This window comes from Colobus angolensis, unplaced genomic scaffold, assembly GCF_000951035.1.
Source record: "Colobus angolensis palliatus isolate OR3802 unplaced genomic scaffold, Cang.pa_1.0 Scaffold100, whole genome shotgun sequence".
Classification (NCBI taxonomy): domain Eukaryota; kingdom Metazoa; phylum Chordata; class Mammalia; order Primates; family Cercopithecidae; genus Colobus; species Colobus angolensis.
In genome coordinates, this window is record NW_012110920.1 from 4,095,924 (window position 1) to 4,114,040 (window position 18,117).

The 18,117-nt window shown below is 39.2% G+C and overlaps 1 protein-coding gene across 2 annotated transcripts in view; it reads left to right on the forward strand.

Moving 5' to 3' along the window:
* The first annotated feature begins 1,692 nt into the window (after nucleotides 1-1,692).
* Nucleotides 1,693-18,117, forward strand: part of LOC105508839 (C4b-binding protein alpha chain) — a 40,929-nt gene continuing 24,504 nt past the window's right edge. The window contains exons 1-5 of one of the 2 annotated variants that reach the window (XM_011937785.1): nucleotides 1,818-1,904; nucleotides 6,120-6,249; nucleotides 10,239-10,404; nucleotides 11,311-11,499; nucleotides 12,605-12,704. In XM_011937785.1, coding sequence (XP_011793175.1) covers nucleotides 6,226-6,249; nucleotides 10,239-10,404; nucleotides 11,311-11,499; nucleotides 12,605-12,704 — 479 coding nt within the window. In that variant the 5' untranslated portion in view covers nucleotides 1,818-1,904; nucleotides 6,120-6,225. Of the gene's footprint in view, nucleotides 1,905-6,119; nucleotides 6,250-10,238; nucleotides 10,405-11,310; nucleotides 11,500-12,604; nucleotides 12,705-18,117 lie in introns of both variants that reach the window. The other variant, XM_011937794.1, reaches the window with a different exon arrangement.

An 18,117-nucleotide genomic window follows, 5' to 3' on the forward strand; every position in this document is an offset into this window, starting at 1 on the left:
AACGTAGTGCTGGCTAGTCTTCTTACTGGTAATAGTTAAAGCTGTGACAGAAAGCAAGATCATTAAAATTGCGAAGATAATTTTTTTTTAAAAGAAGAGCCTGAGATGTATCTATATTTAGGAATGAGAAGGAGGAAGAGGAGGTAACAATAACTAAGAAAGAGAAATCAGTTAAGTTAAAGGAATCAGGAAAATTTAGTGTCATGGAAGCCAAAGGAGAAGAGTTTCAGAAAGGAAATGATCAACAGTGACAAAGGCTGCAGACAGATAATAAGAAATGAATTAAAGGTATTTTGGACTTGGACCTAAGGGCATGCCTCAGAGAGACATGTCAGTAGAAGAGTGGGTAGAAGCCAGATGGGAAAGCAACAGGCGGAGTGATGAATGAGAAAGAACAGGCAGGTAGAATAAACCATAGCTTTGAGAAGTTCAACATCACACTAAAGAAGAAAGGTGGAATTTACAGTATTGGCAAAATTGAAGGGACATTTCAGGATGAGAGATGCATTGAAGATGAGGCAGGAAGAGAAGAAACAACTCTCCTCTGAATGAGGAGTGAATAGGAGGGAAAATTTGATACTGATAAAGCTAAGGTAGGATGACTTTTAGTAAAGTAGGAGGTAAGAGCATCTGCTGAGAGGGAATGTGACAATTTGGTGATCTAGAAAGAAAAATCTGCAAGAGTCACTGTGGAAAGTAAATGAAAGGACTTCAATACATTGGGAAACGGTACTTTAAAGAAATAGCAGCTTTAAAGGTGGTATTTCTTCCAATTTAGTGCTCAAGACTGTGCAATCTGGAATCCTCTACGTTCATTCTTGTCAAATCAGTGTCTCACCTTGGTGACCTAGTGCATGGTTTCTTTACATCTAATATCCTTACCACTTTTATCTAATGATTTCTACCTTTTACTCAAATGTCACATCTTCTGTAAAAACTTCCTTGATTAACTCAACCTGTTGTAGTTTAGCTCCTTTTCTGAAACTCTTCTTGGTCTTTTATATTTATTACAGAAAAAGTGAAGTTCTCAGAAAGAATAGCCTTTTAATAGCAGACTTCTGAGCACACAAATCTTAACCTTGAGGATTCGTAGCTTAATTGGACAATTTCAGTGCTTGTGGTCTTTTTAGATCTATGTGAGAAGAAGCACGGCTGGTCCTTTATTGTGTTCTTCTGAGCACACTGGACAGATCAATTTCTGGAGACCCTCTGGTGCCTGACATGTAGCAGTAGTTAACATTTGCTGAACTCTGAATATGTTCTAGATAACTCAGCACGTAGTGGAAACCCAATACATGTTTGATAAATTCCCCACCTTTTGTAATTCCTTGGGGTGGGATAGAGACAAGCTCTGGGCAAGAATGTCAGTTCTTAAACTCCAGGAAAACCTACTGGACCTAGTGTCACAGAAAGTAGATCATTTTTGCGGAGCCTGTCTGAACCTCACAGTATCTAAGGTTTCCAGGCTAGCTGGACTGTAACTTGCATAACCCTTGTGTGTTTATGAAAAGAAAAAAGAATTCTGGCTTCAATTACCTTTCCACTTAGGGGAAATGGTTGGCAGAGGAGAAAATAAATGATTGCAACATGTTACGGAGAATGAGGACTAGCAAAGAGGAAGGAGCTTAGGTAAACAGTGCTGCTTTATTTCTGCTGTTAATCATTCATTGGGCCTATCAAAAGTTTCTGCCCATCTATTTCCATCCAGCCATCCCTGACCAGCCAACTGCATGGTTGACATTCAGGGACTTTTTGGTGGAGCAATTACCAATCAACTTCAGGGTATTATGATAAACTCTGATCTGGGCAGGAACCAGGACTACATAGATCAAATCAGTTTTCTTCTTTGAGAGACTATCCAAGATATCATCATAGAGTCTTCTGCGCTTCCTCAACTACCAAAGGTCGGTGGACTACTAAACCCTTGGGGTAGCTTGGAGGAAAGGCTGGTGGTTTGCCCCTTTAAGGAGTGCAGGATTAGAAGGATAAAACAGAGACAAAAGCTTGGAGGTGTTTTCAGCAGAAATCTTTTCAGGATCACTGTATTAGGGGGATGTATGACTTGAAAAGTACTTTAACCCCATCTGAGCCTCAAGTTTTAAAAATTATAAATGGAGGAATAATATTGCATTCTAATAAAATAAGCTAAAGAAGAAGAGGTGTAAGGTGTTGCTCTTGTTACTGTATCTAAAAGACAGGTGTGTTGGTTGGTTGGTTGATCTTTCACCATCTTCCCATATCAGAGAGTTGAGGCAAGGGGTCAACCAGACTTTTCAAAGGGTTCACAGGAAGCCTGCTTCTCGTAGTCTACATTCTGAAAACTTGGGCCATTTCTCTTTTTCTGAGATTTGATTAACCTCTCCAAATCTCCTCCACCATTGACAGCAAAGATGTTTAGATTTGGTAATAAGGAGGACACTGGCCAGCCTCCAGTTGGTCTCTGAAGCTAGCAGGCTTAGTCGTCCTCACCTTCTTTACTTTCTTAATTTGACGATGCTGATAACCCTTCCTTCTTGAAATTCTCTTCTTCCTTGGTTGACCAGGACATAGTACCATTCTGGTCCTCATTTTAATTCTTCAACCACTTGTCTCTTTGCTGATTCCTATTCTATCTCTAAATATGGTAACACCAAGAGAATAAAAAGTAGACTACAGAAGAGGCAGAAGCATCAAAGAAAGTTGGCATTAAGCTTAGAGATACATTTGAATGTAGTATGAGCAGAGAATAAAGGAGCTGATAGAAAAATAAAGAGATTTGGCCGGGCACAGTGGCTCACGCCTGTAATCTCAGCACTTCGGGAGGCCGAGGCTGGTGGGTCGCCTGAGGTTGGGAGTTCGAGACCAGCCTGACCAACATGGAGAAACCCTATCTCTACCAAAAACACAAAATTACCCAGGCATGGTGGCATATGTCTGTAATCCCAGTTACTTGGGAGGCTGAGGCAGGAGGATCGTTTGAACCTGGGAGGTGGAGGTTGGGGTGAGCCAAAATCATGCCATTGCACTCCAGCTTGGGCAACAAGAGTGAAACTCCATCTCAAAAACCAAACAAAACAAAACAAAAAACAAAAAACAACCCCTCCTCCCGAAAAAAACAAAACAAAAAAAAGAGATTCTGAGAAGGGTGGGAAAGTGTGGAAGCAAATTTTTTCTGGAGTTTGTAAATGATATAATTGAGAGCCTAGGTATAAGGAAGAAGACACTCAGCCCGAGACTGGAGAAAAATATTATCCTTCCACAAGGTATCTGCACTTTAAAAGGGGAAAGTTAGACAAAATAAATATCTTAACTTAAAAAGTAACTTCTCATGGAGGGAGAAATTTGAGGACTAAAGGCTGTTTCAGTGTCTCTCAAATTGTACTGCATTGCTAAGTGCTAATAGTATTTTTCACAAGGGACCCAGCATGCTGACTAAAGTTCTTGAGTTGGTTCCATTTCAGCAGGAATTTAAAAGATGATGTCCTTGAAATATGAAAGCGTTTGCTAGAGTAGTCTCAGCTTTTCAGTGAGCAGTTACAGAATTGCAGAATTTGTTCATCTAGGTTTAATGTCATCATTTCAGAGATGGAGGTAACTGATATCCAAGAAGCTGATACAGCTTCTTCAAGATCACAGACTTAGTATGTGGTATTGCTGGAACTCCAACTTGGGTCTTCTCAGCTCATGAGTTCTAGCCTCCATTCCCATACTCTGTGGCCAGCTGGTTTCTGTTGAGGGACCATCAGGAGTAGTTATGGTGAACTGCAAATGCTGTAGTTGGAGAAGAGTTAGGATGCAACCTGATGGTTTGTTAGGGAAGTCTAGTCATTGTATTATCTCTCTTCAAAACTGGCAAAGCATTTCACACACATTATTTCATTTGGTCCTCAGTGAGACAGTCATTCTCACTCTAAAGATAAAATTAAATTGACTTTTATTCCTTTTAGATTTATTGTTATTTATTCTGTCTTATTCCTTCCTCCGTGTAAATTTTAAGCTAGTTAAATTCTGGTGCTCAAATTAGGTCTTTCTAAAGGCAGTGAAAGAAATCTCTGCAAAATAAGGAGGAACTCTTTTCTCTTCCTCTGCAGCTGCAAAAAAGCAATGATAATCTGTGTGACAAAACTGACCTTGCAAATGTTTTTTCTAACAAAGGAGTCACAGGATTATATAAATCAATTACAATACCACGTTAGAGATGGAAAGTTGAATAAGTACCTTCCTTGTCTTCAAGGAATTCACAGTGTATTTCGGGAGGCAAAAGCAAATAGACAGTTATGATACAAAGCAATGTTTCAATTAAGGTGTTAGCCAAGTACTGGAAGAACAGAAAACACAGGCATCTCACGATGAAGTCAGGCAATGCTTCACCAAGGAAGTGACATTTGATCAGAATAGTGAATAAAATAATAGTGAATAAAGGAGAAGTTGGAGGTAAGAGCATTAATGCATGTGAGCCATTAACTGTAAATGCTTGCAGGTGTTTTTCAAAAAAATCCTGGCTGTGTGTGGTGGCTCATGCCTATAATTCCAGCACTTTGGGAGGCCGAGGTGGGAGGTTCACTTGGGGCCAGGAGTTCAAGACCAGCTTGGGCAACATAGTGAGACCCCTGTCTTTAGAAAAAATTTAAAAATTAGCTGGGTGTGGTGGCATGCTCCTGTGGTCCCAGCTACTGGGGAGACTGAGGTGGGAGCATCATTCGAGCCCAGGAGGTTGAGGCTGCAGTGAGCTGTGATTGCACCACTTCACTCAAGGCTAGGTGACACAGAGCGAGACCCTGTCTCAAAAAAAAAAAATCCAGAATGTCTTTGGGGAAGGGTAAGTGTCTCCTTGACACATAGTGTTCTAAGTGAGAAATGATGGGAAAATTGGGGCAGATATGGGAACCTATGCAAACTGGGAACCATGAAAGTTTTTAAGCAGAGTAACAACATGTAAATTGCTTTTTAGGGATATAATGGCATCAACATGGAAGCTGGCTTATAAATGTATGAAGGCTTTTACAGTGGTCTAGAGTGAGGGGAAGGGAATTATAGGAACCTAAACCTGGACTATGGAAGTGGAGTGTAGGAGAGAGTGGCAGATTCTGGTGCTGCTGCTATGACCAACTTGACAGGACTTGACGACTCTGAATAGTGCAAGGAGGTGAGACAGAGGAGGCAATAATGAGTTGGATTTCTAGTCTGGGAGGCTGGGTGGAGATTGTCACCTTCACTGAGACAGAAAGCACAGATATTAAGTAGTGTTGGAGGAACATAGTGAATTTAGTTTGAAATATGTTAAATTCAAGGTGCCTGGGAGATACAAATGGAGTGATTGGAAATACTGATTTGAACCTCAGGAATTTTAACTTAATTTTTTTTTTTTTATGCTTAAATGAGAAATCTAACAGAGTCAAAAGTTTTAGTTTACTTTCAAGGTTGCAAGTAAAGAGTAAAGTGTAATAATTATTTCCGGATTTGGCAAGGAAAACTCACAAGCACTTATAACTTCCAGTAAACAGAAATGTTCATATAAATATTATTCCAGAAAAAAAAATTCACTAAGATAACCAGTCAGAATTACACTTTTCTAAGGTTAAAAGTTACCATCATGTGGCAGAGCAACCATCTCTAAAATCCAGGAATGACTCCTTTGTTAGAAAAAACATTTGCAAGGTCAGTTTTGTCATGTAGATTATCATCCGCTTTTTCGCAGCTGCAGAGGAAAAGAGTTCCCCTCATTTTATAGAGATTTATTTCATTGCCTTTAGAAAGATGTAATTTGAGCACCGGAATTGAACTAGTTAGCAACCAGAGTAAAGAAGACAAGCCTGAATAGCTTAAAACTTACACTGAGGAAGGAATAAGACAGAATAAAATAATTATAAACAATTGAATTTATGGAGCATGAAAGTTTTTGCATGAACCAGAGACAATTAGGCCCAGAGGTCTGTGGGTGATCGATCGATTTATTTATTTATTTCTTTATTTTTGAGACGGAGTCTCTCTGTCGCCCAGGCTGGAGTGCAGTGGTGTGATTTCAGCTCACTGTAACCTCCGCCTCCCAGGTTCAAGCGATTAACCTGCCTCAGCCTCCTGAGTAGCTGGGATTACATACAGGTGTGCACCACCACACCCAGCTAATTTTCTATTTTTAGTAGGGACGGGGTTTTACCATGCTGGTCAGGCTGGTCTCGAAGTCCTGACCTCGTGATCTGCCCGCCTCAGCCTCCCAAAGTGCTGGGATTACAGGCGTGAGCCACCATGCCTGCCCTGTGGGTGATTCATGTATGGTGATTAAAGTCATGGACGTGGATGACTTCCTTCCAGGAAGACAGCTGAGGGCAAGGGAAGACAAAGCCCCAGGACAGCCCCAGGGGTGCCAGCATCCCTCTGCTCTGCATGACACATTGGATCTCATTGTACCAAAGGCCACAGTGGAGACCAGACCCAGGGCTTCTAGCCAGAAGTTCAGTGGATGTTTCTCTGCACTGGGGGTATAATTAAAGTCCCTGGTGATGCAACCATTTATTGCAATTTTAAATCATTATGATGACAGTATTTTAACGCCTAGGAGTTTGGCTTATGACAGAGTGACATTCCAATGCCAATTCTATGAAACTCTTCCCTATCATTTCTTTTGAATGTTTACTATGTGCCGTCCACACACCATGCTAAGCCCCTCTCAGAAATTCTGAGATGCAATGACAGCTATCCTTTTTATTTTGTAATAAAGGAAACAGGCTTAGAGGAGCTGAGTGTTTTATCCGTGGGACTCGGTTCCCATGTGGTAGAACCAGGAGGCCAACTCATATGTTCTGGGTGTGGCTCCAGAGCCCATGCCCAAGGTCTTGGCCACACTGTCCTCCTCTGTCCCCAGCTCTGTGGCCATGGCCTAGATGTGAGGCTGAAGCAAAGGGAGTGAAATAACTTCCTCATCACAGTGTAGGGTCTGCCTTTTTCTGTGTCTCCTGTCATAACCTGTGGAAGGAGGAGAACCGGTTTTTGTTTACTCCTTCCCTCCTTCACTGTCCTCCCTTGACTAGCTGATGATATGATGACTTCGGTTTAAGAATGGAAGAGCCTAGAGTAAAATTGCTTGGGCCAGTTCTCATTGTTCACATTAAAATACAGGTGTTTGCCTTGCTTTAAAATCAGGTAAAATCAGTCCTTAACAAAGCATACACCGTAAGGGGAGATGCGGATGTGGCACAGTACTTTTCTTTGGAACATATTTTATCCCTAGAGCCTTTGGATTTAAATTCAATGCACATTTTTTGATCTCTTTAACTTCATGAGGCACAGGCTAGGTGCTATTGTGGGACAGAAATAAATGGGAGCATACTCTGTAATTTCAAGGATCTTGTGGTTTAGTGGTGAAGGCAGACTTCAGATGTGAGTTACAGACCAAGTCTGAATCAGGGTTATAAATACAAAATTGCACTTGGTATGTGGAGGCTTGCTTGGATAGGAGGGAATGCTGGAGAAGGGACTGGCAGAATGAGTGGGAATTAAAGAGGTAAAAGAGAGAGGGTAGATAATGTGGACAGGAGTGGGAGGTAGGAAAGTGCTGGGAATGGTAAGGAATTCTGGTTGTCCAGGACAGCTGGAGCCTAGGGGGTCAGGCCACAATACTGAAAAGTTAGTCATCAAAGCCAGTTGAGTGAATGCCAGTTCCTGAAGGCTCAGTTCATAGAAATAAATTTGTTGAATTTATCAAAGTATCAATTTACCTAACATTGTTTTAAGAAATATTCATTTTGGAGGCCAGGCACAGTGCCTTATGCCTGTAATTCCAGCACTTTGGGAGGCTGAGGCAGGAGAATTGCTTGAAGCCAGGAATTTGAGACAAGCCTGGGCAACATAGTAAGATCATATCTCCATTATAATTTTAGAAATGGAAAAGAAAAAATATTCATTTTGAGTATTCAATGAGTATAAATATATTCTTTTTGACTGTAGCTAATGAATATATATATTTAGCAGCATTTAAGATATTTTTGTTCAACTTCTTGAAGCTAATGATTTAATCTTATGGTTGTATTTTTATATAGTCATAAATATTTTTCTGAACACATTCAACACATGTATTTTTCCTGTGAATGTAATGACAACTGCAACAATTCCTATGGGAAATTTCCACTTTATACTCTTATCCTTTTGATTTTTCATAGTCAAATTCTGTTTTGCCAACCCACTGGTATTTTTAATCTCTTTCTTCAATTTCACTGAAATTCAATAAACACAACAAAGCTACTCATTGTCAAAAATTGAAGAAACTTTTTCCCATAGTTTTCATAGTTCATAACACATCTTATTGGGTGGGAGAAATTTGTCACATTTTACACATTTCACACATTTCACAGATGATGAGTGAGGTGGTTTTCATGATATGCAGCCTGCCTGGCTCTCAGCTGTCTCCAGCTTCACAAGATTGTGAGGGCAGAGAGCAGCGTAGAGTTAGGAAGGAGGAAAATGGGAAAAGAGAGGGGGAAACTGGGTAGAAAGGGGAAGCATGAAGGCCCAGAATGTTGTTCCTGGCTCCTCCCAACCTCTTTAGACCACCTGGATTCATTCAGTACAAAGTCTGTGAACACATTTCCAGTAAGTGATGACAGCTGGTAAATTGCTCATTAGGTGAATTTATGTATTGGCAGAGTTGCCCTGGTGGGGGTGTATAGCGCTCATGGGACAGGACGTGTGTGAATGGGGTCCCACAGCTGACAATGGGTGGAGGGATGGCTTCATCAGAACTGAGTTTTAGAAAGATAAGAGGCTTATGTAAGTCTTTACTCAAGGAAGAAATTATACCCCACAAAGTATGAAGGGCATTATCAACTTCCCTTCTCTCACACAGTTTCTCTCCAAGATGTTTCAGTCCTACATTATGTAAGACTGTCCCATATTACTGAGATCAGCTTTATGTTGAGGGACTGAACATTAACCGTAGATGTACATTACATAACATGACAGTCCTACATTATGTGGGACTGAAACATCTTGGGGAGAAATACTGAAGGGTCTCCCTTTACCTAAATGTATATGGGCTTTGTATGAATTATGGATGCATGAAAGTGGCCAGCCATCTGGATCTAACAGCGCTGTCAAAGTAAAAGATGAAATTCACTATTTTATAGGAGTGAATTTGGTTAACTTCATATATTCCTTTGAAGACAAGCACTATTTCTTTTTTTAATTTCTTTCTATTTTTATAGATTTATGGTATAGAGATTTCTCAAGAAACTAAAAATAGAACTCCCCTTTGATCCAGCATTCCCACTATTAAGTATCTACTCAAAGGAAAGGGACTTTTCTAATGCAAACTTAGGATATATTGTGTTCTCCAAAGGGAAAGGGAAGTGGCGGTGAAGAATAAACAAAAAAAGTCCTTACTAATTTTGCTTTAAACACGTCTTTATATAGTCTGATTTAAAAATAAAAGTGCATTTGCCACGTATATTTTTCATATATATATATGTGTGTGTGTATGTGTGTGTGTATGATCATTTTTCAAAACTGCAGATTGCTTGATGGTTTATTGCCTTTGTCAATAGTTCTCACAAGGAACTCCCAATACTTCTACATGGCGACTCAACTGTTTCTATCCCATCATTTTCCTGCCTGTTTGTTTTGTTTTGTTTTGTTTTATGTTTGTACCTTTCCTCTAACTCCACTGCCATTTCTTTGTTCAGATCATCTGGCCAATTGCAAGTCTTCTCACTCAACCTCCCTGTTTCTTTCCTCTAATCCCTTCAATCTATCTTGTGCACATCTGCCATAATGATCTTAAAGCATAATAATTGTGTCATTTCTCAGCTTAAAAACAAACACATAAAAAACAAGCACTTTTATTCCCCAAGGAGTAAAGTCTATGAATTTCCTAAACTTGACCTTTACATCCCATTCAGACACATCTGTAAACTGTCCCTTCCCCATCTCAGACTCTTACCCAAATTGGAGTATTATCTATTGTTCCCTCAACATGCCCTGCATCCATTCTCCAATGTCTTCAGTATACCTAGTGCAGACACAGTCTCCTCTGCAAAGCCCACTCCCTCCCTCCACTTGGAATCAATCTCTCTTCTGAACACAGAGCTTCTGCAGAGGCCAATCCTTACTGTCTTGTGCTGCAACATTTGTGCTCAGGGGTTTGTGTTGTTTTGTTTCCACTCCAGGCTGTCGTTTCCTTGAAGACATGGATCCCATAACATTTATTCTAGTGCTTTATGACAAGGGAGAATTCAATGACTATTTATTAAATTGAGTTCTTTCAGCAGAAAAAATCAGCGAAGCAGAAGGCCATGCGCCCCTCAAGAACTCCATCTGGGGCTCTTCATAGAAAAGGGAAAATGGCAGCCTGGCCCTACTGCAGGCTGTGGAAAGTCTCTGATCCAATTCTCTTCCAAATGACCTTGGTCGCTGCTCTGTTGCCTGCTATTCTTGGTGAGTAGTGGGAAACAAGCCCAGATCGGCAACAAATAATCAAGATCATCTGTACATTCACTTTTAAGGCTAAAAAAAAATGATGACTGAGCTTCTAGCAGAGACCCAGCTTCATCAACAAGTGGTTTATTTGACAGGCTAGAACTTACGGAAATTTGCTTTACACATAAAGGAAATAGTGTTCTAGACATTTTCCCCTAGATTTTTATTTCTCCAGGAAAGAATTTCTCTCCCAACCATAACTTGAACAGATCACTATGACTAAACAATTTTCACTGCCTGTGGGTTTATTCAGGGGGTGCTTAAAAAGTAAATCAGCCTGGTATTTAATTCTTGCAAAAAAAGCAAAGTTAAGATTTTTATGCTTCAAGGGCTCCTTGCTTCTTCCTCCATATCATTCAAAATCAAACAGGTATAAAAAAACACAAATTAAAAATGTTATTTTTACCCATTTCCCAGCCACCCTGTTTCTCTTCCCTGAGGCAACCAATATTATGTAATGTTATTTTTAATACAATAATATGTTTCTGTTGAGGCAACTTGCAGGGACTTCTGACTTTGCACAGATGCATTTGAGTCAGCAGATATGGGGAATCTAATAGGTTGGTGAAGTTCATGTCTTTCTTCTTTTTCAGATAAATTATCCCATGTGTAGTAGAGAAGGGATAAAAATTCTGCCTTTTATCATTATTGTTTATTGTTATCATTGTCATTATCTTTTGTGAACAAATATATATTACTGATCACTCAATAGGTGTATTGAACAGAGAGTATAATGGGAGTTACGATTTTTCTTGACTAGAGGTGAAAAGAATGATCCCTGCTCTAAACATCATGCCACAGAAATAATAAGACGCTGTGTCCCAAGGTATAATTTTTGGTGCTCCTTGTCATTTTGGTGTCCAGGCAATTGTGATCCTCCACCCACTTTATCGTTTGCTGCCCCAGTGAATATTACTGCGTTGACTGAGACACACTTCGAAACTGGAACTACTCTGAAATACACCTGCCGCCCTGGCTATGCCAGATCCCATTCCGATCAGATGCTCACCTGTAATTCTGATGGCCAATGGACATATACTACCTTCTGTGTCCGTGAGTATCAACATTTATTTTTTTCATTTGTGCTTTTCCTATCTTTGGAAACTAAATTTTCTGAATCTTTAGTCACCAAGAAGACAGTTTGTCAATTACTGATTTCAATGTACATACCTGTGGCATTTTTTGAAAAACAAAGCAAAACAGAAAAATTGGGGGTAGTTAGTTGCATTGAAAAATAACTCTATTCTTTTTTTTTTGAGATGGAGTCTAGCTCTGTCTCCCAGGCTGGAGTGCAGTGGTGGAATCTTGGCTCCCTGCAACATCTGCCTCCTGGTTTCAAGTGACTCTCCTGCCTCAGCCTCCTGAGTAGCTGGGATTACAGGCATGCGCCACCACACCTGGTTAATTTTTGTGGTTTTAGTAGATACAGGGTTTCACCATATTGGCTAGGCTGGTCTCAAACTCCTGACCTCTAGTCCTCTACCCACCTCGGCCTCCCAAAGTGCTGGGATTACAGGTGTGAGCCACTGGGCCTGGTCAGAGTCTATTCTTTATGAAGTAATCCACCAAGCACTTCTTTCAAGAAATGAACCACAAATTTCATTATGATACATTGAAAATCAGATTCACTTTTTAAAAAATTATAAAAAGGTAGGTGGCTAGAAAGTGGCAATGCAGTTTTCAAAATAACCTCACTCAAAATATTTGCTGTGTTTTGAAGAAAAGTTATGATTCACTGTCAGTTGGGAATGCATTCTGTAGTGTTTTCCAATAGTAGGGGTATACAATCGATGCTTTCTCTTTTTTGTTCGTTTTGTGACATGCATTTTGGAGTGGCCTAGGTTCTAAGTACGTGCCATAGACATAGAATGAAGGAAAGCTGTCCCGTCCCTGGTCAGCTTATTAAGTCCTGGACTACGTGTTCTACTGTTGCAATGATTTAACTGGGCATTTTTCTCTGTTGGTAAAATGTACCAGAAAAAAACAAGATCAAATTTTGCATTAATTTTGAGGTGAGTCAGGGTTAGAAATAAATTTGAATTTAAATCTCTCCGTGTTTCTGGAAGCAGAAGTGAACCTTGGTTAATTTCTTTTCTTTTCTTATGCCGTATCTGTGAGTACTTGGAAGTACTAACCATCATTTAAATTTTTCTCCCAGACAAACGATGCAGGCACCCAGGAGACTTACCTAATGGGCAAGTGGAGATTAAGACAGATTTACTTTTTGGATCAGAAATAGAATTTAGCTGTTCAGAAGGGTGAGTGTGAGGTAATCTATGAACAATTCTTTTACCTTTATTTAAAAAGTAGCTGAAGTGTTCATATATTTCAAAATTTAAAATGATGTAAAAAGATAGACATTGAGAATTCTCACTTCCATCCTATCTCCATACACCCCATTCCTTCCCGTCCTCAAGCAAAGATCTATTTTTATTGGTTCCTATGTATCTTTCTAGTGTTTCCTTATACAAATATAAACTAAGAAGTTAGCATATATTCTTATTTTCCCCCCTTTCCTCTAATGAACCTAGCTTAGAATCTTGCTTTATTGTTTACTTATCAATGTATACTGGAGATATTTCCATGGTTTTGCATAGAGAGTTTCCTTATTAATTTCCTTTTACAATCGCATAGAATGTTGTTGTGTAGTTGTGTCACGGCTTCACCATCCCTTTGATGGATCCATGGATGTTTCCAATCCTTTGCTATTCTGAACAATGCTCTGACGTATTCTCTTGTATGTACGTCATATGTAGTTACATCTAAAGGGTAGCTTCCTAGAGGATGCCTCTCTGGCTCAAAGAGTACGTATATTTGAAAATTTAAAAGATATTGTCCGACTGCTTTCCCTAAGGGTTTCATGGTTTTGCAGAGTATGCAAATGTCTGTCTCTCCATCAGCTCTCCAACTGTGTTGTCAAACTTTTGAAAACTTGTCAAATTTTTGAATTTTTCCCAATGTAAGAGGTGAAAATTAAATCTCACTATAGTTTCAATGTACATTTCTCTTTTTGTCAGGGAGGTTGAGTATATTTGTATGTGTCCAAGGGATGTTTGTATTTATTTGTGTACTAGTTAGCATGTCTGATGCCTGGTTTTTTTTGTTTTTGTTTTTTTTTCCTTAACTTGTTGAACTTTTTATTCTTAAGTTTTAGGATATATACATTTATACATACACATGAGTCTGTGCATAGCAGGATTTAGGCCTTAATTCTAATATACACTGTAACTTTTCCCACTGTGTGTGTGTGTGTGTGTGTATGTGTATGTGTGTGTGTGTGTGTGTATGTGTATGTGTGTGTGTGTGTGTGTATGTATATGTATAATGTTTTTGACTTGGCTATTGGTATTTTTTCCCCTTAAGGAGAAATTATTTGTATCTATGTTGTTAAATTAATCAATTTCCCTTTTAGAAATGGCTTTTGGATTTTATGTCTTAAGGCCTTTCCCCAATATAAGGTTTAAAAATAATTGCCTATATTTCCTCTACTTTTATATTTTCATATATTTTAATGTTCAAAGCTTTAATTTATTTGGAGTTAATATACAGTATGCAGTATGAGGTACAGGTTTTAGAACATATTTTTTCATATTGCTTTCCTGTTGCCCCAACACCACTTATTTAAAAGTTCGCCTTTACTGCTTTGGGATGCTCTTTGATACTATATAAAATTCATATACTTATCTAGGTCTATTTCTGGACTTTCTATTCAATGCCATTTTTTTCTGTACATTTATGTACAAGTTTCACAGTCATTTAATAATTGAGGCTTTATAATATGTTTTAATAGCCAATATGGGTAGTGCTATCTTATTACTCTTCTTTTTTGAAGTTTTCCCGACAGTACGTATTTTTCTATAAGAATTTTAAAGTTAGACATATTTTAAAATCAGTGTTAGATTAGTTTTAAAATTAATTTTAGGTGAAGCACAGTGGCTCACACCTGTAATCCAAGCACTTTGGAAGATCAAGGTGGGAAGATCTCTTGAGTCCAGGAGTTAGAGACCAGCCTGGGCAACCTACGGAGACCTTGTCTGTACAAGAAATTTTAAAAATTAGCTGAGTGTGGTGGCACGCACTTCTAGTCCCAGCTGTGCAAGAGGCTGAGGTGGGAGGATCACTTGAGCCTGGGAGGTCAAGGCTGCAGAGAGCCATGATAGCGCCACCGCATTACAGCCTGGGTGACAGGGCAAGACCTCATCTCGAAAAATAAATTAATAAAATTAACTTTAGGAGAATAGACATTTTATAATGTTGACTCTCTCTAGATAAGAATATGTTACCGTAGAGAAGGCAAAACGTTTCCTCTACCCTCTTAGGGTCTCCACCAGGTCTGAGAATTAAGTTGACATGAAACAGATTAACAGGAGAAAAGCACACAGGTTTTAATTTAATAAGTACATGGGAATCTTCACAGGAAAATGAAGACCCAAAAAATGGTCTTTGTACAAAGTTTCTTTATACGGATATCTCTTGGCCTTGACTCCCTGCCTCTGGTGATAAGAGTGTTCTTTTCCTTCAGGTATAGGGAAGGCATCTTTCTGTGAGAGTTTCATCTCCTGCCTACAGCAAGAAAAGGGGAGATCAGAGTGCCTTCCTGCATCTTGTTGTGTTTCAAGTGCTTTCAACTCAAAAAACAATCTTTACGCCAAAGTGGTCTGTTTTGGCATATTCTGCTACCCTTTGCTATTCCTCCCTCTGTTCATCTTAGTCTTTTTTTTCTTGCTTCTTCATGTGTATTTCAGCTTTCCTCACAGAGATTTTGCATTTCTTGAAGAGTTTAAACCTCTAGCAAAAAACAAACAGAAAATGTTTTTGGTATTTTAAATGGATTATTTATCCATTTTATATTGTAACTAGTCTATCATCTATCTATCTATCTATCTATCTATCTATCTATCTATCTATCTATCTATCTATCTATCTATCATCTATCTACTATTGATTTCTGCATGTTAGTTTGATAACTCAGCTAACTTTCTAAATGTTTGCATTATGCATTAGTTAATTCTCATGCTGCTATGAAGAAATACCCAAGACTGGGTAATTTATAAAGAAAAGAGGTTTAATTTACTCACAGTTCCACATGGCTGGGAAGGCCTCAGGAAACCTATAATCACGACAGAAGGCAAAGGGGAAGAAAGGCACCTTCTTCACATGGTGGCAGGGAGGAGAAGTGTTGAGTAAAGGGGGAAAAGCTCCTCATAAAACCAGCAGATCTCATGAGAACTCACTCACTATCAGGAGAATAGCACTGGGGTAACTGCCCCGATGATTCAATTACCTCCCACCACATTCCTCCCACGACACATGGGGATTATGGGAAATACAATTCAATATGAGTTTTGGGTGGGGACACAGCAAAACCATGTCATATTATTTGTAAAAATTTAAAAAAATTCTTTCAGTTGAAATCTCTTAGGATTACCTGGTTTGTAATCACATCATTTCAATGATTCTTTTACCTTCTATTTTGCAATTTTTAGATTTCCAATTTCTTTTTCTTGTCTACTTACATTAATTATGTCAGTCAGGATTTACCTGGAGAAGTAGAACTGCAGGATTTATTGTAGGGGCATGACTTGACATAGGTGTGGGAGATAGTTAAATGGTGTGTACAGCAGGCTGTTCCTTCAATGTCTGTTGCTGTGGCCTGAAGTCAGCAGAGCAAGGAGTCAGGAAGGGAAGATAGACATGAACTGAGTGCTTCAAGGACAAACTGGAATCTGCAAAGATGAGTGAGTAAAGCCCACCATTGTAAACTAGAATTCATCTTGTTCTTTCACTGCCCCTTAGCCTTCAACTTCAAAAATGGGTATGTCCCGTAGAAGTTGTCCTTCGTCACAGTGCCAGTGTACTTGGATCAGAAGCCAGGGTACATGAAGGAGGAGATCATGCAGGAGCTGGCTCTGCTGTGGCCTGGTTGAGCCCTCTGCCAACAAAGTGATAGAACAGAGAAACAACAGTGCTTGTGAACTGCAGTCACATCCTGTGCTCTGCCCTGACCTTTCTAGCATATGGAGTATGGCTCTACTAATTCACATCTACCATCTTTTACGGGACATACTAACTTGGCATTATGTATGGAAGAGAATTCTGGGAAACATAATTACAGCTTAGCTAAGTTGACACAACATAAATCTACCACAGCTCACCCCTTGTCAAATTTGGTATTTGTATACACTAGTCTTAACCATACTTAGCTTAATTTCCAAATAAAGCCAAGAGCAAAATAATACTCACATTTTACATAATGCAACTATCCCTCATACACCTGAAAACATGGAAATTCTCTTCCTAAAAGAGAATTCCCTTTGAGCTGAGTCATGTCTCCCCTTTGATATTCTATAACTTAAATATTGAGATGTAAGGTAAGCCACTACTAACACATCTTATACAGTAGGGGAAGGAAAAGGGTAAAGAGAAATGCAATTAATGTAATATCTATTTATACTGAAATAAGAAAGAAACATTCACAACTTTTATGGTCCTTGTTTGTGCAACTGGTCATGTGGTTGTAGCAGGTATTTCTAACAACATGTTTCCGTTACTCATTCCATATTCTCTTTGCCTTCGGCAAGTACTTCATCTGATGTTGGTTCTTGCCCAATGCGGTTGCCTAAACCTTTATTCTTGAATGGTCTGGGCCATCAGCAGTCCTGCCTGATTTGGGTTATTATAGTTTTTCATTGATTTTAATTATAGGGCATGGGAGTATAAAGAGGTGCCCCAGGGAATCTCCTGCATTCCAAACATACTCATTTTTGCCATCACTGTGCAGAAGCAATCTAACATTTCCCATTATTATCAGGATTAGTCACTCCAACCATCAGAGTAGATTCCTTCTTTGCCTTTCATTCACTTGCATGAGGGTCCAGAGTTGACAGGTCTCAACTTCCAAACTTAATTTAGGGTTTTCAGGTAAAATACAGGATGCCCAGTTAAATTTGATTTTCAGGTAAACAACAAATAATTTTAGTGTATGTTCCATGCAACATTTGGATCACACTTAAACTAAAAAATGTGTTCATTGTTTACATGAAATTCACATTTAACTAGGCACCCTGTATTTTTATTTGCTAAATCTGGCAACTCTAATTTTTGGAACTCTTGCTGCGTCCCATAGTGGAAGCATTCCTCCACTGGAGACTTCCAAACTGACTGGGCCAGGTGCAGTGGCTCACCTGTAATCCCAACACTTTGGGAGGCTGAGGTGGGAAGATTACCTGAGCCCAGGAGTTCAAGACCAGCCTGAGCAACATAACAAGACCCATCTCTAAAGAATGAAAAAATTATAAAAAAAAAAAAAGAAATAAAAAGACTTCTAGATTAACCAAGAATGTTACTTATTTTTGTGTTTTAAAATTTATAGAGGTTTTAGGGCACATCATAATATACAATCAATTTTCACTAATATTTCAACAGGCACTTGAAATGAAGTTTTTTTTATTATTAGTATATAGAGTTTGCTACATACACATCAGATTTACTTTCTTTTTTTGAGACAAGTTCTCCCTGTGTCACACAGGCTGGAGTGCAGTGGTGCGGTCTTGGCTTGCTGTAGCCTGGACTGCCCTGGCTCAAGCAATCCTCTTGCCTCAGCCTTCTGAGTAGTTGGGCCTACAGGCATGTGCCATGATGCCTGGCTAAAGTTCTAACTTTTATAGAGAT